General features: G+C 41.9%; 3 protein-coding genes across 5 annotated transcripts; all 3 read right to left on the bottom strand.

The window, feature by feature from the left end:
- Window positions 1-780: 780 nt before the first annotated feature.
- On the bottom strand, window positions 781-24,849 carry LOC145465708 (uncharacterized). Of its 2 annotated transcripts, none has more exons than XM_081449481.1 (2): window positions 23,285-24,849; window positions 781-2,505 (listed from the first exon to the last, which is right to left on the bottom strand). In XM_081449481.1, exon 2 carries the CDS (start codon window positions 2,503-2,505, stop codon window positions 781-783), a length of 1,725 nt encoding a protein of 574 aa, XP_081305607.1. In that variant the 5' UTR covers window positions 23,285-24,849. The 2 variants fall into 2 exon arrangements, with proteins under 2 accessions (XP_081305607.1, XP_081305606.1); XM_081449480.1 differs by lacking the exon at window positions 23,285-24,849 and adding an exon at window positions 3,792-4,040.
- LOC145465095 (uncharacterized) lies at window positions 6,152-18,331 on the bottom strand. The gene is made up of 3 exons (XM_081448879.1): window positions 18,320-18,331; window positions 17,972-18,047; window positions 6,152-17,881 (listed from the first exon to the last, which is right to left on the bottom strand). The coding sequence occupies exons 1-3, from the start codon at window positions 18,329-18,331 to the stop codon at window positions 9,717-9,719; spliced, it is 8,253 nt and encodes a 2,750-aa protein (XP_081305005.1). The 3' UTR covers window positions 6,152-9,716.
- LOC145465713 (uncharacterized) lies at window positions 18,063-23,286 on the bottom strand. 2 transcript variants are annotated; one of them, XM_081449485.1, is made up of 4 exons: window positions 22,437-23,286; window positions 20,972-21,045; window positions 19,565-19,705; window positions 18,063-18,521 (listed from the first exon to the last, which is right to left on the bottom strand). In XM_081449485.1, exons 2-4 carry the CDS (start codon window positions 21,039-21,041, stop codon window positions 18,382-18,384), a joined length of 351 nt encoding a protein of 116 aa, XP_081305611.1. In that variant the 5' UTR covers window positions 21,042-21,045; window positions 22,437-23,286; the 3' UTR covers window positions 18,063-18,381. The 2 variants fall into 2 exon arrangements, with proteins under 2 accessions (XP_081305611.1, XP_081305612.1); XM_081449486.1 differs by lacking the exon at window positions 22,437-23,286 and having other exon boundaries at window positions 20,972-21,593.
- Window positions 24,850-24,917: the final 68 nt, after the last annotated feature.

Below are 24,917 nucleotides of genomic sequence, written 5' to 3'. Positions count from 1 at the left end.
TTGTGAAGCAGGTCAAAACAGAAAGGTTTTTATCAGCTTTCAGTTTCTCTGAAGGATCTGTTTTAATGATTGTGCGTCAAATCAGGAAAGCAAGGCAATGCTGAAAGCCCAAGGGTGACATTTTGTTACTACTGCATTGTCTCCATATTGTGCTAACACAACTCAATGTCATCTTCTAAAAGTGATGCCTTAAGACATCATGTGAGACTTGAAAGCTTCAAGATTGAGACAAAGGTTTGAATTAAAAGAAATGTTTCTTGTTGCACTTGCCTCTACATTTTGAAGATATCCTATTCAAAACCTTGTATACTAGATATAAGGACAGTCACAATAATTGACCACAACAACTTGTGATTCATTTAAAGTGCTAGTGATACTGTTAAATCCAGGTAGTGACCAATTTTGAGAAGTAAAACTAAGCTGGTGTAAGGAAGTTCTGATATGACAAGGGTTTGTGACAGCCTAGGTTGTAATAATTATGGGGAAAAACATCCCTTGTTTTCGTTGGCATATTTTAAGTTTGGGTGACTTCTTACATGTATCTTCTTTTACATTCTCTTTAAAGTTCACTCTTTTCTATTTACTGCCTTGTTTTGCAAGTATTGTTGCTTGTGGGTGTTCTCCTTTATCGTTTATTTTTATATGGTTCCTCTGGTTGTTCAAATATTTTCACCTTAGTTTTTACTTTCGTTATCACCTTTTTTTCCTTTGGAACCTTTTTCTTTGAACATTTCCTGGGCTTACCATATGTTTAAATTTATTTGATTTCTTGTTGTAATCCTAATCACTTTCACTATCAGACTCATCCTCACTATCATACACGTAATCCTCATCATTAACATCATCACTTTCAATGTCATCATCATCATCATCATCACTATCATCATCACTTTCATCACTAGAATCACTTTTATCATTATTCCTGTTATGTCCATTGTGATAAAGGTCTACGTTCATAACACCATTATCATCGCCGTCTTCATCATAGTCATCGTCATCATCATCATCATCATCAAATTTATGATTACTGTTGTTCCAATTACGGTGCTCATTAACATCATTGTCTCTGGCTTTGTCAGTAGTTTTATCTTGCTCCATAACCTCTCCAGAGCTTCCAAAACTCTCTTGTGTTAAGAAAGTGTCCCCTCCACACCAATCTCTTATAATTTTTCTTGTTATAGCATCTAACTGAAACATGTTTTTATCATAATGGTGCAAATTAGTGTTATTCTCACTGTCACTTATATCCCTGTTTGCTGCAGTTTCTATGTCGTAAGTTTCAATGCAATTATTTTGTGTACCTAGAGTTAAATCCATAGGAGTCACGTTTTGAGCCTTCACTGCAGACAGTTGAGTGACTAGTGTTGCATGACAATCTGGCAACTTCTCTTTTGTCACGCAAATGTCTGTGTCCAATGCCTCCCCCTGTATTGGTGTAGTAATGGACCTTCTTGTTTTGTCACTTAAAGTGATGCAATCTTCTTGAAGGCTTTCAATCCCTAACGAATTCAGCTCATCAACCACAGAATCATGTGTTTCCACTCTCGCATGATCTCTATGAAACACATTTCCCGTGAGCTCGATTGAAATGTCAGAGTCATCCTCAACAGTATAAATTTCTAACTTATTCGAACTGGATCTCCCATTTGCTTTTTTATCTTGGATATTGCCACATTTTCTTTGGATTTTCTTGGGTATTGGTTTAAAATAAGTTTCTATTCTTCTCATTTTATTGTTTTCCCCATGAAAGGACTTTCTGTCACTTGATTTGATTCGTCGTTTTCTTGATTTCTTTTGTGTTATTTGCGATGGATTCTTTTCTGTGCTTTTTATTGGTGATTTGGATGAAGATAAGGTCGTAGGGGCATTTTCCTCTGCAAATGTAGGCTTCCAGTTTCTGGTCCCTTTTCTCCGTGTTTGCTTTGACCCCTGGGAAGATGGTGCCTTTGTATCCTCTTTATCCTTCGTGCATTTTGTGACATTGTGTGACGTCACACAAGAACTGTCACGCACCTCAATTCCCCGAGCTACATTTCTGGTGTTAATGGAAGCCTGTAGATCTCTCAAAAGGCGCCGCAAATTGTTATCTGGATCAAACAGATCTGTTACCAAGAGCTCAAAAGAGACGCATTTTTGGTCATTAGAGCTACATCGAATGAACGGCTGTCTGTCAATTTCGGCTCGGTAATTGGCTTCATTAAACTCTCCAGATTCATTTAAACTTTTGCGAACGGAGGCCATCTGTTGAACTAGCTCATGAACTTCTTCCGGTTCTAGAATAATCCGTCGTAACGTTTCAATGTCTTCAGAAAGGAACATTTGCGTCAAAAAGTAGATAAAGTTAAATTGCTGGCTTTCATCAAACGAGATACTCTCCCAGAAGTGTATGTTGGAACAGTTCTTGAGTTTTTCTCTCAAAACACTTGTCCTACATCCTGCGAGAGAAAAATGAATCACCCACGCCGATAGCAAATCTTCATCTTCTATTATTGTCTCGTTGATCATCTACAAAAGAAGAATTAAACAATTCGTTTGAAAGACTTTTTAAAAAGTGTTCTTGCGTGCAGGTGTCGTAGTTTGCGACAAACGGCGCGCGAGTAACGAGATTCACGTGTGCGATATTTTGGCATCGTGTTGTTTCGCTTTCTTTCACTTCCGGGAATATTCTTGTTTACGAAACGGCAACCGCTGCAAGGCAATTAGTTCAATAACGGTCCTAAATTTATACTATTTTCTCTTTCAAATGAGTCAATGATTCGTTATAATTGATTGTGGGTTGACAAAAGAGCTAGTCAGCTTGGCCTTTTCTAAAACAACTCATTTTAGGTCTAGATCTTTTATTAGAAATTCCTGCAACGATGCCTGAGAATATGAATGTTTGCAGCACATGATTTCCGACACTCTTGGGAAAAACTTGAAGGATTTCTCAGTCTCAGGGTCTCTTTTCACCATCCTGAATTTACAGTTGTCACATTTCAAGCCCAAGGGAAATAGCGGTTGGTGAACGGCCGGGGTATTTTGCAAAAACCGACCGCCAAGTGAAGAATGTCGCAGAACGCCAAATGCAAATGTAGTTTGTTCCACTCATGTTTGCTTGCGGTTAGTTTTTATTTGTTGGAAAGGACAGCATTATCTTGTATTTAGCCCTTTCCAACAAATAAAGCTAACGCGAGCAACCATGAATGAACTAACCGCAAGAAAACTGTGCATTCGGCGTTCTGCAAAATACCCACGCCTGGAGCTACGCGTGACCAAATGGCTTTCTAAAATTCAAATTAGCGCCAGTTTGAACAGAAAAAATCCGTTGAAATCTTCCACCACGGACGAAAAACAGCCCAGTATTTACTGCAGTTCCTTCATTTGACAGTTACATATATCTCCGTAAAACATCCAGTATTTAGCTTAGCAAAATGCGCAAATCTTGTCTGCCCGTAACATAGGTAAATTATGTATTTGACCTGGCTGTGAACTGACGATATAGCGCTCAAATTATAGAGGCCCGCCGAGACACTGAAATAGAATGTATTCTTTGCAGCTGTGTCAATTAAACCCTGCGAGTAAAGCCTTGTTTTATGCTTTTCACCGGCACATAAAGGAGGATGTATTCGCACAGTATGCTGAATTGTGTCCAGTAGGAGTGTCAAGATGAAATTGAAAGTCGTCGTCCATTGCAAATATTACTGACATAAATAAGCGCAGTAATCAAGTCTATTTTATATTTTAAACTCGTCGGTTCGTTTAAAATCATTAGGTCTGAAATGAAATGTTTCCCTAAAAAGCTATTGAATTACCTTGTAAGATACTGAATCCAGAGTCACGCGGGAATTTCAGGCATTGCACATGCTCGACAAAATTTGCCACCTCCTGTGTACTGCCCTGATGATATGAATCTGTTCGCTACCACTTATGCAAACATCGGGTCAGGTAAAGTGTACTTGCTTTGGCTTATGACTGTGGCCAGACGCTACCAGGTTTGTCTTGCATTCTCTTCTCGTGTCAACATTGCAGTATAAATCTCTCCTGAAACAATCCTTGCTGCTTCTGACTATGGTTGGCGAAATGGTGCAAAATTCACAAGGTTTATATTCATTCACATTTAATGTTGTTATTATTATTCACGAATATATTTATTCACATTCAACAACTAAATTTATATTCAAGAAATATACTAATTCACATTTAACGACGTATTTCGTATTCACGAATATATTTACTCACATTTACGGGATGTATTCATTCACATTCAACGGTTTATATTCATTCACATTCACGATCGAAATATTGGTTCAACATGGTGCAATATTCATTCAACATTTTCTGCGCACCGCCTTCGCGCATCATTAGGTCCCAGCTCACGCTCTACAATTTCTGAACGCAATATGGCGGACGAAGGAAGCCTTATTATATGAAGGGGTAGAACAAAGACAAACGACCCCAAACATACACAACTGAACATAAACATTACATGGGCTAGAGGAGATGACAGACTGCTCGATGATTTCGGATGAGCAAGTAGATAATCTCGTACAACGTTTTATGAGTGATCATGGGACTTTGCTCGGGTATTCCTTGGTGACCGGACATCTTCGATCATTATAGGTCTCAGAGTTCAACGGGATAGAATCAGGGAGAGTATTGACCGCGTTGACCCTGGAAACTCTAGAATCCGTTGGGCTGTCGTAATTTCTAGGAGAGCGTGTTCTGTGGCTGCTCCAAATAGCTTGTGGCATATTGACGGACACCATAGCCTGGTTACTGTCATGCATGGGGGTATTGATGATTTTCCTTTAATTAACCTTTAATCTTTAACAAGGTACTCCTAAAACAATGTAAAAAAAAAAACTATACTAGCGTTGTTGTTGTGGTTTTTTTGTTTAAATGTTCTACTAATAACAGAACTGTAGCATTGTCCTAGATTTGTTTCCCTCAGCGACGCAAAGGTTTGAGTGGCCATCAAGGGTGCGAAGTGGTCATAGGGGTGAAAAATGTGAGGGTGTCTTACGACAGCCCAGCTGATTCTAAAGTCTCCAGGGTCAACATGGCCAATACTCTCCCTCTTCCATCCCGTTGACTGATCACTCATCATGAAACGTTCTACGAGATTGTCTAGTTGCTCATGCGAAATCATCGAGAAGCCCGTACTCCACAATACGACGTTTCAATGTCCACCTTGAAACAAGAAGCATTTGAGCTTTGTCCACGTGAAACCCGACGATCTTTGTTGCAGAAGGAAAATAAAAATTAGAATTAAAATATTTAGAGAGGAAGAGCGGGCTTTCATTCAGACCCTCTATCCTGGTCGAATTGGGATTTGGAGATGCTGTTTTTTTGTGGGGGGAGGAAAACCGGAGCACCCGGATAAAACCCTCGAGCAAGGCGAGAACCAACCACAAACTCATCGCCGGGTCAAACTGGTGGGAGGCGAGGGTCACCACTGCGCCATCTCTGCTCCCCAAGAACTACCTCCGATATTGAATATCGAGTTCGGAAGACCTCAGGGCTGGTCACAAAATACACTGCAAGGTTTGTGCAGTTTGATGAGTCGTGTCGTATCCATTCTCCATGCAAAAGACATATATTTCCCAGTATTTCATTCAGTGCTGCCCTATGATACTGACGAAAGGTAGTAATTGCTGGAGAGCTACACTCGAGCCTTATTTGGATGTTCTCTCTCAATCCTACTTCCGCGGTGTTCCATTCCCCTTCGCACTCTTGTAGGAGATCGAAAGTTCCTGCCAATGTAACATTTGTGTTTGGTGTCTTTGGTCTTTGTTCTACCCCTTCATATAATAAGGCTTCCTTCGTCCGCCATATTGCGTTCAGAAATTGTAGAGCGTGAGCTGGGACCTAATGATGCGCGAAGACGCTGCGCAGAAAATGTTGAATGAATATTGCACCATGTTGAACCAATATTTCGATCGTGAATGTGAATGAATATAAACCGTTGAATGTGAATGAATACATCCCGTAAATGTGAGTAAATATATTCGTGAATACGAAATACGTCGTTAAATGTGAATTAGTATATTTCTTGAATATAAATTTAGTTGTTGAATGTGAATAAATATATTCGTGAATAATAATAACAACATTAAATGTGAATGAATATAAACCTTGTGAATTTTGCACCATTTCGCCAACCATATCTGACCGCGGTGGCATGTGCAAGAGTCGCGGCATAACAGGCATTCCTTTGCACCAGCGATTTACATCGGCATGCATAAATTATGCAGACTCGTTCCACGCGTCATCGTGCGCTTATCACTGCTCTCTCATTGAAGACAAGAAAGGACATCTAAACGCGAGGCGCAGAAAAACGTTTATAACACGCAAAACGTGCACGGGAGCGAGCGATTCCGTGAGTTTCAAAATAATTTGATTTCCTCATAATGTGTTTTACCTTTGTAATCGGTGCAAGAGATTTGTCCCAGGAATAAATACGTTCTTATTGTTTTCACGAGTGAACCTGTCTCGGGGACGAATCCCTCCTAGCGCTGCATAGTAACAGGACAAGATTGGTTTGTTCTTTGTTTGTTTATTTAGCCTGTGAACAATCTCCTTAGTAAGGTGGTATAGGGCGAAAAACGACAAGCGGGGTAGCCCGAGCGCGTTGGATATATTGTTTTCGCCCCCACCCTACTCAGGAGAATGTTGGCAGGTTATATTTTAGGTTGTTTCCAGTGATAGAGCGATTTTAATTTGATTGTCGAAAAGTGATTGGTTTTGCATCAGCTACGCTACACGATTGGCTTAAAAAAACTCAACTCAAGTCAAACCGATACTCACTCACACGTTTTCCCGCGCTTTGCGTCAGCTACGTGTAATTACTTCGAGTCTTGATTGGTTCACTGGAGTGTCTGTGACCTTTGTGATTGGCTAAAGTGATTACATTGGCTTTTGTTTTACGACACTCAGTTGAAAAACGCTCTAACACGGTGTAGTTCGCCTCTCGACCACTTTGAAACGCCAGCAAGAACTTTCCAGGTGGTCAACTGCACCTGAAGCACGAAGCCCGCGTCTGGTCTTGAATTGTAACCATTTTCCAATCTCTAAATGTTAATTCTCCTTACTGACCGTCTTATAATTCGTTTAATGCCGCTGGTGAGAATTCATGATAATTTCCATCATGTGATGATATTATTTTTATTCTCGCTATCCGGCTACTTGGCAATGCATTCATATTGTTGGGAGAAGTTAGCTCTACATCACAATGAAAGGGTGGTTGAATGGCCAATTAGTAATTGGTGGTCTGTATCTCCTAATGTTGTCTGCCTGTGACTTTCAAATCCAATAGGTCATTTCCGAGGTACTTTGTGCTTGGACTGAAAACATTCCTTTAGCAGATGCCTTTACACCTTTATGTCCATGCTAATCAAACTCGTTTTCATGCATCAAATGTTATATACTAAACCTAAGTTCTTTGCAGCTGATCTGACAACTTTGGATGTGCTTGAGAGTGCTCAGGAGTGCTGGTTAAGTTGTCTGATTGGTAGATAAGATTGGGCACTTCGAGAACTACTCCAGTCTTTTTTTTTTAGAAACTCTGAGGTTGCCTGCTTGCCTGCGAAAGTAAATAACGTTCTTTCAAATAATGTAATCTTCTTTAATGCTAAATTACGTTGTTATACAATAGGCAGATATTTGCCTTTCGTCAAATGTAGTAATATTGGTGTTCAAAATTAATAAAACTCTTAGCTTATTTCTTACTATCAACTGCGATTTGCCTACACAGACGCGAACCCAAGTAACAGTTATAAATGCTAACGCGGCATGCACTAACTGCTTTGTAGTCGATAATACGTATAAGTTCAAGGAAATTGTCAGTAACATAACTTATACCTACGGTAGGGGAAAGATTCATGAAATTTGCACTGATGTATCTCTTAAAAATAGTAATTAGAGAACTTAAAGGCCTGTCCAAACGGGAAATGTTTGGCGACCAAACATCATCAAACATTGTTTGGTGACCAAACATGCTGATGTTGATGTGAGTGGCCAAACGGTTAAAACATGTTTGATCAAACACAGATCAAATAATGGATACAAGCCGCTGAGCAAGCGTGGTACGCATGCCCGCGCCAAACATGTTTGATACGGCTGTGCAAACGCACAAAACATCGCCCATCAAACACGAGAACAAAAGAAATGTTTTAAGTTGTTTGATCGAATGTTTGATGGCCTTCAAATTTTATCAAACACGACCAAACACGATCAAACACGATCAAGCACGATCAAACAGCACCAAACAAGGTGGCCAAAGGGTAAAATGTTTGGTCACCAAACAATGTTTGATGGTGTTTGGTCGCCAAACATTTCCCGTTTGGACAATCCTTAAGCAAACCACGACGGCATCGGCACCGAGTGCACCACCAAACAAAAGATTTATGAGTAGAACAATGGCTGTGCACGTGCGTTATAAATCTTTGTACATTTCTTTGCCGTCCTCTGCACAACTACAACGTGAAATGACTATGGAGAACGCAAACGACGTCGGCTAATTTTTCGTATTTTCATTTGGAATTGAACACTGGCGTTACAGATTTAGCTTGCGCGAGTTCTGAGACCAAAAGGTGCACTGAACAGATGTAGGCAACTGCGAAATTCGAAGGTAAAAGGCGTTATCCTCGGGGTCGCCGTCGTCATTGCTTATGCACAGGAACAAGCTCCCTTCTGTGTCTTTCAACATCTGAGTAGATGCGTCGTTGTTCTCATATGTATTCTTTTTAAGGGAGCTATTTCACGTTTTCTGTTAAAAAGGTTTTATGATATCCACAATGATCATTAAATCAATGGTTCGAAACAATCAAGTTTGCTTTTTCTAAGATGCAAAAAAAACCAATAAACCTAAATAAACGCCATTATTTTCTTCAACAACTGTATCCCTGGCGTACGCTCATTGAAATAAGGTTTTCACTAATTTGGTACAAGAAACTGGAATTATACGAAACCTTTCTTTTACACACCATGCATATACTCTTTAGTTCGAGATCCTTCTCCTGCTTTACAAAAAATTGATATCATCAAAGAATCCAAGATTTTCATGACCATGCCTAGCCTACTTGTTATTCCAATAAAAGAGAAAATATAATGATCTATTGTCATTACATGTTTATAGATTCACTCGCTCTGCATAACTGGTGGTCTTTCTACTATACTGCATGAGATTTAAACACATGTCGAACATTTTGGACTTTCTTGTTCATCGAGTTAAATTTGCTTGAAACTTGTGGCCCATCTTCACAAACCTTTTCTCTTTGAGGAGCTGAAGACGGAAGCAAGCCAGCAGACAAGCATCCAGGCTCGGTTTCGTTTCGGACATGTCCAGGACAGGTCGCTTTATGGCATTCCACATTGTGGTTTTCGGTAACGTTTCATTTTGCATTCTTCTATAGGACTGTTAACCTTCGCACACGGCCAAACACGATGTAAAATCACTGACGTTCTACATCCTAAGATCCTACTCATGAATGAATGAATCTTATTTTAATCGGTTCTATTTTTCTTATTTTAACCGGTTCTTGTTCCACTAAATGGTTCCTTAGGGGACACTTGATTTATGTCGGCTAATTTTCAAAATCTTTCTGAATAGTATTGCCTTTTCTTCTCAAACCTTCCGCCTCACCCCTCTGATCAATTGTATAGCATGTTTCATTGTTTCGCCTTCCAGTGAACTCTTGTTCACGTATCAGTCACTCTCAATAGACATCTCAATAGCCCTACTTTCTTGCTCTACACCGACTACAGCCTTCGCTTCCCACCGGAATGTCGTCGCCACCTCGCACTATCCATCCCGTGAAATAAACATGGCCTTGGTCGCATGATTTCCAGACACCGTTTTGGTACCCTGGGAAATTGCCGAAGTCTTCTGCTTCCTCGGGCGGTAAGGGTGGAAGTTGCAGCTCCGTTCTTAGTAAGTGGACTGTTTCTCTCAGCCATTCAAGATCTAGAGCACGATCGTTACCCTTAAAAAACACTGCAAACCGATCGCAAGCCGACTTTAGCCGAGTGTTACCTGTTCTTGAAAAAGGGATTTGGTGTTTTGCAGCTTCAATTTGTGCCTCTAGCACATGACTGAAAAGAAAGAACTTCCTTGTATGTTCGTGCACCTGACTAAGAGTTTTCAAATTGAGTTGAGGTTGCTCAAGGTATACTTTGATATTTTCGAGCGCTTTCGTGGTAATGTTCTCGAGTTGCTCCACGTTCCCTTGCTGTGTGGAGATACCTTGGGCTGAGTGCACGTTTGCTAGAAGCTGCTGTGGCGCTTGTGCTTTCTTAAGAATCGTCAAGTGATTCTTAGCTATGAAAAGAAACAGAATCGTGCTCTCATCCATTCGTACATCACGTGGAAAAAACTGCATAACGCGAAGAACTGTTTGCGGAAACTTCAGCTTCTTCACATCAAACTTTAGGTGCCTTAGATCCTTTCCTAAGAGATTTACAGAGTTGGAAACTTCAACTGCAAGCTCGTGTACTTGTACTTTGACATGATCCACGTTCTTCAATGTCCTTTTGACGAGATTTCCATAACGATAACTGAATGTAATTGGTGTAGAACATCTTGGACAACGCATGAGTTGCACGTCACTACTCTGTTGACGCAACATCCACTCGTCCATACTTTTAACTGTTATGATGTGACCACAGTCGAAAAGTTGCAGACATCTTGTGGGTTCCGTTTTGTTAACACGTCCATCCCTGAGCACAGAAGATAGCTTTTCAGCGTGACAGATTGCACACGCAGTGGGACAGGTTTCTCCGCACAAGCCAATACACTGGTGGCCGCAAGCCGGAAGCTTTTTAGGACAGGGAGCGTCGCATCGAGGGCGGTCGCACTCTTCACCACAAAGATTGTTGCACTGGTAATGAGGACAACTCCATGTACAAGGCTGTCCACATGGATTGCATGGTTTTGAGCAGTGTTCCTTACACTTTTCATGAGGGCACCTACGGCTGCACCTACTGACACATGGAGGGCAAGGCTCACAGCATGTTGCTCTGCAACGGTGCAAGCAAACGAGAATACGACGGCACGGATTTTGGCAAATTTTGTGCGATTTCCTTTGCCGACAATCGCCACATGTCCCAGAACACTGATGACCACATTGCAGCTTTGCTCCACATACTGCAGGGCACCTTACATATTCCGGATTGTGACAGCAGCGCATTTCAATCTTGTGACCACATCGTAGAGTTCTGGTCACAGGTTTGTTGCAAGGATACTTATAGCAAGGTTCCCCACACCATCCCTTGCAAAGATGTCCGCATGAGCTCTTCGGCCGCAGACAAGGTGCTTTACAAATAGCTGTTTTTCTCAGAAAACACGGAAGCGTTTTTTTGTGGCCACAAGGAAACGTCATTTTTATCTTCCGCCTGCATTTCACAGTTCCGCATGGTTGACCACAAAACCCCTCACAAGGGTGACCACAGTCTAGCGTTTTCCTGCAGCTCTGCAAACACATTGTGGTTGTTGGGTTTCCAGTACATAGCATTCGGAGATGATGTTTCCCTGGGCAGTTAAGTTTCTTCATCACCATCTCTTCGCACTGGTAATCACTGCACTTTTCAGAGCATTTTCCAGTACAAACGTGGCCACATGACAACTTTCGTATGCATTTGTTTGGACAAATAATTTGAGAAACGTCGTCAGGACAAAGACAACTGATTTTATGGTGTCCGCAGGACAAATTCTTTTCCACCCTTTCTGCGCATTGCACTTTACTACAGTCGTCACTGCATCGTCCTCGGCAAGGATGCTTACAGGAAAGATGTCGTTCACAAGGGGCGTCGCAAAAAATGTCTTCTGGTTTCACGGAACATTGCATCTCTTTCGCATGGCCACAGCGTAGTTTTTTCTTGACCACTTCATCGCATTTCACATCTTCTAATACGTTCTTCGTTTTTGAACATTCAACGAGCCTTTTGTGTCCACAGGACATTGTGATGTCAACTTTCTCTTGGCACTTGCGATCTTCGCCAAATTCACAACAGGGAATAGTTACCTCGTGTTCACAGGACAACTTGCGAGTTCTCATAACCATGCAAGGGGGTAATCTTCCAGCCTTTTCAGCCGAGCAGGTGACCGACTTTGTGTGTCCACACGTCATTGTGACATCGACTTTTTTCATACACTTGTAGTCTTCAATATTTGTGTGACACTGAAGAATAGCTTTATGCTTGCAAGGCAGTTCTTTATCTACTTTCTCATCGCATTTCACGTTCTGTAGGCCAGCTTCTTTAACATAGCAGTCCATTGGCTTCTTGTGTCCACATGAGAGATCGACCACAACTTTTGCCTTACATTTGTACGTTTGAAGGTTTTTGTTACAGGCTAGACTTACTGTATGTCCACAACGCAACGTTCTCGTTACCAACTTCATACATGGTCTAGCGTCACAGTTCTTACTACAAACATCTCGACAAGGGTGTCCACAGGTCCTAACTCGTTCGCATGGCTTTCTACATTGTAGTGCAGCTGGATCCAAGTAACAGGGCATCTCAATGTCGTGGTTACACGAGGGAATTGTCATGTTAACCATCACTTTACAGTCTTTACATGGAAAACCATAGTGGCACCGTTGTTGGCAGGGATGACCTCGGTTACATTTCTTTTGACACATTTCGTGACAGCTGATGTTGCGTGGGTCAAAGTGGCAGGGAAGGATTTGTTCGTGATCACATGGAAGAATCTTTCCAACCAAAATTTCGCACCGGAACCCGTTACAATCTTCATGACAAAGACCAGGACACTCGTGTCCACATTTCAACCCTCGCCTGCATTCTTCAAAGCAAAGGAGAGGTTGGTTCTTTTGGGGACACAAAACACGCTTTTGATGCTTGCATGGCAGGTCAACTTCTATTGTAGTGTTACAGTGACATCGTTCTTTGCATTTCCTGGAACAAGGGTGGCCACATTCCAGTTCTTTGTTGCAATCGCTTTTGCAATGGTTGTAGATTATGGGGTCTTTGAAACACGGCATAATCTTTTCATGTCCACATGGAAGAGTTTTATTACATTCAACATTGCAACGTGTTGTGCACGGGCTACCACAGACGTTTTTACATTGGTGGCCACAGTTGAGAGTTTTCTCGCATTTGACTTGACATACAAAATCTTCGGGTTCAATACAACACCGTACTGTTTGTTCGTGGCCACATCGAGGAATAATCTTCACCATAGGACGTGCACAGAAGCATTCAGATGGATGATGACAGAGCCTTTGACAATGATGGTCGTTGGGGCAGCTTTTCCAACACACCTTTGGACATCGCCCAGGTTCATGAAATTCATCTGTAGGATGACAGTCCTTGTCGCAGGCATGACCACATTCAAGACGTACTCCACAGAGTTTGCCACAACCACCCAGGGGAAAGTTTTGGATGTCACTCGAATTTTTTACTTCGTTGGCATTGTTGTGCCTCTTGCAAACCAGTGTTAGAACGTGACCGATTGCATTCTTTGTTTGTAAATCGTCGCATATTTCCTTCCAGAGCATACACTGGCTTTTGAGAAGGGTAAAGTTGCCGATGCAATAAAATCCTTGACGAGCTCGCGATAACGCAACGCATATTCTGTTTGACTCCTTCAAGAATCCTATTTTGGAGCTTCGTACCAACGAGAGGAGTATGATGTCGTTTTCTTCACCCTGAAAGTTGTCGACAACACACACTTTAATCCCCTCAAATTCACTTCTTGGCATTCTGTTCTTTAACTCTAAAAGCTGGCCCGTGTACATGGTAAGAATTGTGATTTGCTCTCGCTTGTAACCTTGCAGCAGTAGGTAACGACAGAGAGCCACGAGGAAGCCAGCCTCGTGAGGATTGGAGTAGCTTTGCATACCGCCAACTAGGACTTCAGGCTGGTGGTGGTCAATAAAGAACATATTGTGCTTTAGTCCTGAGATGTCCTCAAATGTGCACACAGACTCGTGGTCCACGATCTCATGTTCGTAAATTCTTTTAGTCAGGGCAGCAATCTCAGGACGCATGCGGTGCTGAGTGGAAAGGCGTTTGCAGTCCATGCTGTTTAACACCATTCGCTCGAACAGCGAGATCTCCAGATTGTATTTCTGGGCCAATTCATAAACTGTTGCTTTCGGGCGAAGCTGTTTATGGTCTCCAATGAGAATGGTATGTTTTGTGTTTCGTGAAAGAGAAGTAATGATATGGGCTTCAAGAACCTCAGCAGCCTCCTCTATGATGACGATTTTGGGAGATATTCTCTGAAGCATTGAATGGTATCTGGCAGCACCACTGGTTGTCATCCCAACGACTGTTGCTCTGCGTATGACCACTTCCTCCTCTTCAGCATTAGCCTCTTCCAATTTAGCACAAAGCTCTCCATGTTTTTGTTCCACTCGTTGGATCTCAATTCTTTTGCGTTCACGATAGCATTCCACCCAGTAAAGGTATAATCGGAGACGATCCGCTGCTGATAACTCCCAGATGTCTGTCACTCTTGTTGCTTCGTTGTCGGACATCATTGTTAACTTTTGCAACTGCGTCTTTAGATTGGTTACATCCCCTGTGAGATTGATCTCGTCATGTAACGTTGGTCGAGTTTCACCGCCTCTGCTGGCCTCTAGCCAGACAAATGGATTTGAATCAGTAGTTTCTGATTCTTGCTTTGTTCGAGCTTCAGTCGTAGCTTCCCTTTGGCTATTTTTAGAGTCAATCAGTTTTCTGCCTCTACTGGCCACTTGCCAGACAAATGGATTTGAATCTTCTTCGTTAGTTTCTGTTTCTTGCTTTGTTTGAGCTTCAGTCGTAGCTTCCCTTTGGCTATTTTCAGAGTCAATCAGTTTTCTGCCTCTACTGGCTGCTTGCCAAACAAACGGATTTGAATCTTCTTCGTTAGCTTCTGTTTCTTTCTTTGTTCGAGCGTCAGTCGTAATTTTCCTTGGTTGGTTAGAGTCAGTCACTTCACTGCCTCTGTTGGCCAGTCGCCAGACAAATGGATTCGAATCTTCTTCGTTGGCTTCAGTTTCTTTCTTTGTTCGAGCGTCAGTCGTAATTTTCCTTGGTTGGTCAGAGTCAATCAGTTCACTGCCTCTGTTGGCCAGTCGCCAGACAAATGGATTTGAATCTTCTTCGTTGGCTTCGGTTTCTTCCTTTGTTCGAGCGTCAGTCGTAATTTTCCTTGGTTTGTCAGAGTCAATCAGTTCACTGCCTCTGTTGCCCAATCGCCAGACAAATGGATTTGATTCTGTTTCGTAGGTAACTTCCATTTCTTCCTGGGTCTCTTCTATTCTTTCCCTTTCCGAGTCGTCTTCTTCAAGTGATTGATGCGATATTGCTAACGTATATTCTTCGTCGCCCTCAATACATCTTTCATTATGTATCCGCGTAGCCTCGTCTTCCACTGTAATTGTCAGTTCAACAGCTTCCCTATTAATAAGGTGGTCTGACAATTGACTTCGCTCCTCAAGGCCTTGGGTAACTGCAGCAATTGGGGCGTCACTCGTCTGAAGAGAGACTGATAAACGTTGGTCATCTAGTAATGTCTGGCTCTTTGATGAACCTTCCGCCGGATCCTTTTGAGCCCAATCCACGGACAACTCGTTCTGAATTAAAGAATTACCAACCTTGGAGTTTCTGGATTGGCTTTGGTCGGATTTAAAAATGGGCATCGCTTTCGTATCCGCTGTTGGAATTATTTTCGTTGTACTCTCTTTGGGGCTGTCCTCAGACAGTTCCTCAGAACCTAATACGTCGCCTTCAGAATGAGCATTAGTCATTCGTGACTCAAATGCTGGACCAGGACCAAGGTAAAAATCGTCAATTACTTCACCTGGGATGTCTTGGGAAAGGATAGAGCCATCTTGGTTTTCATCTACCTCGCTTTCCTCCGATACGTTCTGGCGTTGGTTCAGATGATTCAACTGCTCGTTGTCGCTCAGCCATAATTTGAAAGTGTTAGAGGTCTTTCGACATTTGGCTATTACTTTAGGTGGAAATACTGCGTCGTAGAGTTGATCTGCCTGTTCCGTAGTCATGGAGCCTTCCAAATGTCTAAATTCTAACACCTCATCGGCTGCTTTGGCAAGACCGGCTTTGTACACGTCTAGTTCCGCTTCATTTTCCTTAATCTTCCTTTGTATTAACGCACGCTGGTAATAGTTCCTTTGCCTCTTCGTAAAGAGCTTTAAATTACACTCTTCCAGTTGCTCGCTTTTGCATCTTCCTCCTACCCGAATGATCTCTCTCTTTGGCAGGAATTCCAACACCTTTTCCAGGAACTGATCCAGAGCGTGATTTGTGTAGCACACCATCAACATTGGAGATGTTTTGTCCGGATCCCACTGGATGCGATTCTCGAGCAAACATCGCACAATTTTAGCCCCAACGTACGTCTTTCCTGTCCCGGGGGGGCCTTGGATGACAGCGAACTCAGTTGTAACCGCTGTTCGTAATGCCTCAAGTTGTGAATGGTTCAGGTGAAGTGCCTGGACCGATGGCCAAGCCTCAGAGTCGAGAACAGGTACCTTCTTTGCTTTTGGTAAATTTGGTACACCAAGGGCCTTGCTGAGATTATAACATACAGGATCTTGGTCATCCTCGCGTCGTAGATACTCTGGAGGGTCTACTTCGGCACTACATTCAACCAAGTACTTAGTGAAAGGCATGGTGTCGTCGTTCAACCCCTTGAGTCCTTTAAGTACGTGACGATAGGCTTCATAATAGGCTGGTGACTCAACCATCTGGTATTCTTGTTGGCGCTTCTCGATATCAACAATATTTTGTTCCTCAATGAATCGAATGTGAAATCTGCCTTTCGACAGGTCCCTTGGGTCTCGATTAGCAACCGTAGCAAAAAGCATTGTTTCGAAGTTATCTTTAGAAAGGCAAAGGAATGAACCAAAAATAAGCCTTTTGGACTGCGCCCAGTTTGTCATGCCGAATTTGGAAACATCAAATTGAACCTTGTGATTCACTCCAGACAAAGTAAATTCCTTGCCAACAATGCGCACCCCTTGGTAGCATTTCATCATCTGATTACGTTGTCCTCTTGGAATGTTGTGCGTAATTTCATAGATACCTTCTCTTAATGGCTCGAGGAAATCCTCTCGAAGCAATCGGAACTGCACATCAAGGTAATGTTCGACATCTTGGTAACGTCCTTTTTTAATGTTCTTTCGCAGAAAGGGTCGTTCTTGAGACTTGATTTCTTTGTTCGTTGGACAGATGGGGATGTCTCTAAAATCATTTGGTGGCTTTTGACCCATCTTGTTGGCGTAACGTCTTCCATGCTTTTGTCTTTCGGCCTTGATGATGTCATCTCTTCTTTGTTTGAAATCATCTAATTGTTTCTTCAGCTCATCTTTTCCGTCAATGTTTGACTGATCCAAGGTTTCTCTGAGCGGATCGTAAGGCGGGTCCGCATATGAACTCGGTAAGTGCATCAGATACTTATTGAATACTTTGATTAGGGATTCTACGAGTCTTCTTTGAGACTGGGGATCAGTTATTGACGTTTTCCCTTTCTGAACACGATCCAGTAAGTATGGAATTTTGGAACTAAAAAAGGCTGAACCTTTAAGCGCAGCTAGAATCTTATTCGGGTTTTCACCAGCTGGCGCATCGCAGACAATTGCTAGTGTACAAGTAAGGTCGAAGATAAAGTCCTCAGTGTTGTGCTGTTCCTCTTCTGATCTTAGAACGAACTTAAGTCCAGCCATACTATCGTTTAATTTGTGGACCACCTCAATCCAATCCTTTTCTTTCAAGGTCTTAAGATCCAGAGTGTTACCTTTACTGGGAAATGATTTCTTTTGACCGCCGTTCTGTGCTCTACCCGCGGGAGGCTGTGTCTCGTGCTGCGTTGCTGATTTGGCATTTCTGTTCTTTGGATAAGGCTTTCTTGGTCGATGGTCTTGGTTTTTACCTGTGTCATAGGAGATAACCAATTTAACGTAATAGTTGTAAAGTAGTTCAAACTTTCGAACTAGCACCCTTTGTCTGTTATTGTACTCACCTGAAGTTTTACCTTTGCCAGTTGATGACGGAATGCGTTTGCCTTTGTCGCCTTCTCGTGATCCGGTACGCGAAAACTTAAATTTGTTTATCCAACATTATCCGCGTCAACTTGAATTTCAGATCAAGGTGTCTGCATTCAGTGCTGACCAGGGCTGTTGTGTCGTTGTTCTTAGTGAAGGGCCTTTATTCCCAATCTGGCTTTCTCCACCTAGTAGTATAAATGGGTTCCGGCAAATTGCGTGGGGAACCTAATGCTAGGGTTACTCTGTGTCGTCTTGCACCCTATCTACGAGAGTATCAATATTTCTTCTGCTAAATTCTATCGAAATCGAAGTTAATAACAGGCCTGATGAGCCATCTAGACTTGAAGACAGCCATTACCTTTTTAATTACATTGTGATAAGTTTTCTACGTACCGGCTTCTGAATTGGGTCCACTTGTAGAGGGTCCAGCTGCTCCCTGTGAATCTGAAGATTGTGAAGATCGATGTTTTGGTCTCCTGGTCCTTTTCTTTCCTCCTTTGTTTGTTTCCATCTTTGCTCCAAGATCTGGAAGAAAAGGTTTGTGTTGAGGTAGTTTCCATAATCAAGGGTTTTACAATAGTGATGTCATTCTGTCTGGCCAGTGAAATGGTCGAGGCGCGACTATTATTTCAGGTACTTGGCCTAGGTGCCGTTGTGTTTGGAAACAACTGCGTGTACAGTAAGCTTGATTTCCACCGCTCTCTCGTTTCCGGTCTACGGTCCTCCCCTAGAAGAGACGTCGGGGAGGAACGCGGGCTCCTTTCTCGAACAGCGCCTGGTAATCGAGCCCACGTGTGCAGTTGCTTGATGGAAAGTGTAGGCTGACAATATAATAAGAGCTAGTAATCAGTATTAATTTCTCTTTTTAACATCCGCACAAAAATCATATATTCGGCGTTAGAGAATATAAGATCTGGTCAGCAGTGGAATTGGTTTATGTGTCAAATTCTCTCAATAAATAATACAGAAAATGTATGGAAACCAGTAGTAAGAATTTGCATGTTGATATTGGGCTTGCCTGGATTAACCTTTCCTTTTTCGTTTGTTGAAGCTTGTAGTTTTACTTTTGTGCCTTCCCGTCGCTTCCCTCTCCAATCCTATCTTAAAGACAATGAGGTGAAAACGAGGATGTCTTTGCTGAAGAAAGCAATTTCTACTTCAGAGAAAGCTATCTTGGCAGATGCAAAGCAATTTTTTCAGGTACTTTCAAGCTATGAACGTATTCTTCCAGTTTATAACCATAAACGTCTACATTTTTGGCTTGAGTAAAGTCATGTATGGACTATATTTTTAGACATTCAGACAAAACAGAAACTCGAGACAATGAAGTTACTGCTTTTTGCGGACCTGCACATGTATGATGCTGCATACGGTTTAAAAAAAATACAAGCTGTTAAAAAAGTAGATCCTCATCTGAGACAGATCATGGTCTCTTGTATGAGACAATTCGACGACTTAAAATAACGGGTTAACGGCTGAATTTTACAGTTTATGGTTACTCTCATTCTGGCCCCCCTAACCCTTTTCCACAAAACGGTGAGACCTCTTGTAGTTGGTGATTTGCCTACCGTCTGAGTTGCGTTGACTTGGTGTTTCGTCAGCAGACGTTCCACAAGCGCCTGTTGATTTCGAACTCTGGGTTCCTTTCCTTTCAGTTGCTGCTTGTCCTTGTAATTTTCCCTCCTTGGGTCGAGATGTTTCTCCAGAATCTAAACATGTGAAACAAAGTCCAATTTAGTAACTAAAAGGAAGAAGATGCTATAAGACGTGTGGCAAATCAATCAGAAACGTTCAAATTAGGAAAGGAAACAAAACTAAAAAAAGAGGAAACTAGAGGAAAAAATCGACCTGTCAAAATTTTGCAACCGTGTGGCAAGATGTTTAAGGGCCTGTTTACAAGGAGGGAGGGTTACCCTAGCAAGTGGGTTAACCCTAGCTGGAGGGCAACAGATAGCCCGGGTTTACAAGCAAAATTTCACAGGTAGGGTAACCCCACAACCCGGGACAACTTAATGCGCGGTTACACTCAAAGGGTCTGGAAACAATTAAAGTAGGGTAGGCGGGTTAACCCTACCTGGAGTGTTTACAAGGGAAAAAGGTTAACCCGCCCGAAAGGGTAACTCTAGCACGCAGATAGGGTAACCCGCCTACCCGGGTAACCCTATCTGCCTTGTAAACAGGACGAAGAAAAAAAGAGGAAATGTGTGAGTGCTAGGGTAACCTGCTTGCCAGGGTAACACGCTTGCTGGGGTAACCCTCTCTCCTTGTAAACAGGTCCTAAGAAAGTGTCAGAAGCTATTCCAAATTCGCGATCTTGCTGTAGTTGAGAGCTCCCTAAGGAGTTAATTCAAGCCATGTTCACAGAAAATTTGATGCCTTAGCGATTATTGCATGGATGCGAAAGGTCTTGTACCTACAATCATGAACAAAAGTCTTCGGACAAATTTGCACTTGTTGCGCTTTTTCACTCACGCCAAACAAACAGTGGCGTGCAAATGCAACTACACCTGCCCAACCCCTCCCCCCACCCCACCGACACTATTGAACACAAGTACTTGTACTATCCCCTGAGTTTCGGCATTGCATTAGGTGGGGAGAGGGGACACAGCAACGCATTTTTAAAAGAATAGCAGTGCTTTTTCAAACTTCAGTCTCAAAACACAGATAATTTGTGGCATTACCTTAGTGTCCCGGGACTTTTGTCCACTACTGTAGGTGAAACGAACACTTTAAATCCAGTAAGATTAGGTAGAAAGTGGAATGGTATTTTTAAATCTTGTGTTTCAACGGCACCTTTTTTCGAAATGGTTATAGCAAAATGATTTTTTTTAATCTGAAGATTACATGTAGGCATATCTCTTTAGTTATTTTCAAGGAAGTAAACAGATTAAAATAATGTTGTTGCGATAATAGGAAAGCGGTCTCGGTAAAACATAACACTTGAAATGTTATAAAATGTTACAAATTTCGGTTACCTTTGAATCCACCGTCCTCATTCTTTTTGTTTTTGTCCAGTTCCTTTCCTTGCCCTGTCCGCGAGGGCATGGTGCTGAGTGATGAAACATTAAATTCATTATAAATACGTCATGTAGCCAGAGAAATGCTTCCCGCTTTTAAACTCCTTAGAGGTTCTGATTTCGTTTTCCCTTATCCGAAATAGCACACCATATCAGTATTACAAACGATCGCACGTTAGCTTACTTACCAAAATCTTTCTGAAATAAACTTTTATCTCTTCTTAAATTTATGTTTTCTTTGATAAATATTTAACTGTCTTCTTGAACTAAACTACGAGGAGCGGCCAACGAACAAGTATTCTTAGTAAGTATTTTACAGAGGTGTTAATGAATCCACTAGAAGTGGATTTATTCATTAAAACGCGCAACAATGTTTCTTAGCTTCTCTGAACTCGCAGTCGTAACCGCATTGGAGCGAGATATGTACACGCGTCATTCATGAAGTGTGTAAAGTCATCAGTCTAGCAATCTAATTTATAATTTTCCTAGTTTTCCTAGTTTCCTACAACCTTGGTTCAGCGATCATTAGGCTTGCTCGCTTTTGGTTGAAATAGCATTTTTTAATGTGTCAGCTTTGCCAAGCGACATGTCATCTTGCAATCGCAAAATGTGAACGAAGTCAGAGAGAAATGTCATGGAAATAATTTGCCAACTGGTATGTGCGAAATGCGGAAATAAACTGTTTTATGTTGCACAAATAGGTTCTTTTTCGCCGTGTTAACACTAAACCTCTCTCAGAGTTGTTATATAGTACTCTTCATTCTCTCAAGTCATACAAATTCAAACTATCGGACTATCATGTTACTGAGTACAGGCCTTGACTTGCTACTAGGAATTCTCAGTGTTGCGTGAATGCCTTCTCCCAGCGATTGCAACTTGAATAATGTGTTCACAATTCCACCCAAATTTATGTCAAATGTCCGTTTATTTACATCATGTCTATATATACTCTTCGATTGCAGCTTAGAATCGCTTTTTCCTTTTCAGTTTGCTTCCTCAAGTTTGCAATTAGCATTTCACTGCCTTAGCGCAAAGTATAGAATTGAATCCGTGAACTTGTCGAGGGATGACATTGCATCTGCTGAGCTGCCCATGTTTTTCAGTCAGAAGCAAACGGTAAAGGTAAAGAAGGAAGTAGAAAGGGCCAACTAGTAAAGATTTTCGATCGATGTTACTCTGCATCTCAAATCAACGAGAATGCAAGCGAAGTTAAAAATTGTAAAATTATTATTATCAATTGCAATCTTTATCGAGAAGGAAGTAACATCTTCGCTTTGCACCACTTTGCAAGATTCTATATATGTTTTTAAAGAAACAGCTCCTGTGAGTAACTCCCTGCTCGATTTACATATTAAACTACGGATCGCTTTGCAAACATTCCAAGCGGCATAAGGAAATAAAGCAGTAAAATGTCTGTCCTTACCTGCAGTCCACGCGCCCAAGAGCGCGCTCTCCTCAATTTTAGAAGGATAAAGTTAGCTCTCGTTGCTTAAACCATTGAATGGGTGAATGGAGTCTTCACGACTTGGAGTTCATAACTAATTTAAAGATTTTTGCACGGACACATGGCGTTTGTGGTGGTACTTAATGCTCTATTGTCTTAATTCCGAGAAAATTGTTTTGACGGTGATGGTTCATCTTTCTTAGAAAGGCTAGTAAAGTAAAAATGGACTGGACTGGACTGGACTGGACTGGACTGGACTGGCCTGGACTGGACTGGACTGGACTGGACTGGACTGGACTGGACTGGACTGGACTGGACTGGACTGGACTGGACTGGACTGGACTAGACTGGACTGGACAGTGGACACGAGAAGTGGAAAAAAAATGATGTAGTGTCGATTGTTACTGTGTTGAAATTGTTGCTCGAATGGTAAATGCTTAGCAAAATGCGCAAATCTTGTCCGCCCGTAACATTGGTAAATTATGTATTTGACCTAGGCTGTGAACTGACGATATAGCGCTCAAATTATAGAGGCCCGCCGAGACACTGAAATAGAATGTATTCTTTGCAGCTGTGTCAATTAAACCCTGCGAGTAAAGCCTTGTTTTATGCTTTTTACCGGCACATAAAGGAGGATGTATTCGCACAGTATGCTGAATTGTGTCCAGTAAGAGTGTCAAGATGAAATTGAAAGTCGTCGTCCATTGCAAATATTACTGACATAAATAAGCGCAGTAATCAAGTCTATTTTATATTTTAAACTCGTCGGTTCGTTTAAAATCATTAGGTCTGAAATGAAATGTTTCCCTAAAAAGCTATTGAATTACCTTGTAAGATACTGAATCCAGAGTCACGCGGTAATTTCAGGCATTGCACATGCTCAACAAACTTTGCCACCTCCTGTGTACTGCTCTGATGATATGAATCTGTTCGCTACCGCTTATGCAAACTTCCAGGTCAGGTAAAGTGTACTCGCTTTGGCTTGTGACTGTGGCCAGACGCTACCAGGTTTGTCTTGCATTCCCTTCTCGTGTCAACATTGCGGTATACATCTCTCCTGAAACAATCCTTGCTGCTTCTGACCGCGGTGGCATGTGCAAGAGTCGCGTCATAACAGGCATTCCTTTGCACCAGCGATCTACATCGGCATGCATAAATTATGCAGACTCGTTCCAACCATCATCGTACGCGTATCACTGCTCTCTCGTTGAAGACAAGAAAGGACATTTAAACGCGAGGCACAGAAAAACGTTTATAACACGCAAAATGTGCACGGGAGCGAGCGATTCCGTGAGTTTCAAAATAATTTGATTTCCTCATAATGTGTTTTACCTTTATAATCGGTGCAAGAGGTTTGTCCCAGGAATAAATACCTTCTTATTGTTTTCACGAGTGAACCTGTCTAGGGGACGAATCCCTCCTAGCACTGCATAGTAACAAGACAAGATTGGTTTGTTCTTTGTTTGTTTATTTAGCCTGTGAACAATCTCTTTAGTGGGGTGGTATAGCGCAAAAAAGGACGAGCGGGGTAACCCGAGCGCGTTGGATATATTGTTTTCGCCCCCACCCTACTCAGGAGAATGTTGGCAGGTTATATTTTAGGTTGTTTCCAGTGACAGAGCGGTTTTCATTTGAGTGTCGAAAAGTGATTGGTTTTGCATCAACTACGCTACACGATTGGCTTAAAAAACTCGCGCCACTTTTTCATCCAATCAGAAATCAAACCGTGACTCACTCACACGTTTTCCCGCGCTTTGTGTCAGCTACGTGTAATTACTTCGAGATTTAATTGGTTCACTGGAGTGTCTGTGACTTTTGTGATTGGTTAAAGTGACTACATTGGCTTTTGTTTTACGACACTCAGTTGAAAAATGCTCTTACACGGTGTAGTTCGCCTCTCGACCACTTTGAAACACCAACAAGAACTTTCCAGGTGGTCAAGTGCACCTGAAGCAGGAAGCCCGCGTCTGGTCTTGAATTGTAACCATTTTCTAGTCTCTAAATGTTAATTCTCCTTACTGACCGTCTTATAATTCGTTGAATGCCGCTGGTGAGAATTCTGGTGAGGAATATCATGATAATTTCCATCATGTTATGATATTATTTTTATTCTCGCAATCCGGCTACTTGGCAATGCATTCATATTGTTGGGAGAAGTTAGCTCTACATCACAATGAAAGGGTGGTTGAATGGCCAATTAGTAATTAGTGGTCCGTATCTCCTTATGTTGTCTGCCTGTGACTTTCAAATCCAATAGGTCATTTCCGAGGTACTTTGTGCTTGGACTGAAAACATTCCTTTAGCGGATGCCTTTACACCTTTATGTCCATGCTAATCAAACTCGTTTCCATGCATCAAATGCAATATACTAAACCTAAGTTCTTTGCAGCTGATCTCACAACGTTGGATGTGCTTGAGAGTGTTCATGAGTGCTGGTTAAGTTGTCTGATTGGTAGATAA

Source organism: Orbicella franksi, chromosome 13, assembly GCF_964199315.1.
Source record: "Orbicella franksi chromosome 13, jaOrbFran1.1, whole genome shotgun sequence".
Taxonomy (NCBI): domain Eukaryota; kingdom Metazoa; phylum Cnidaria; class Anthozoa; order Scleractinia; family Merulinidae; genus Orbicella; species Orbicella franksi.
This window is presented reverse-complemented; position numbering and strand designations above follow the sequence as displayed.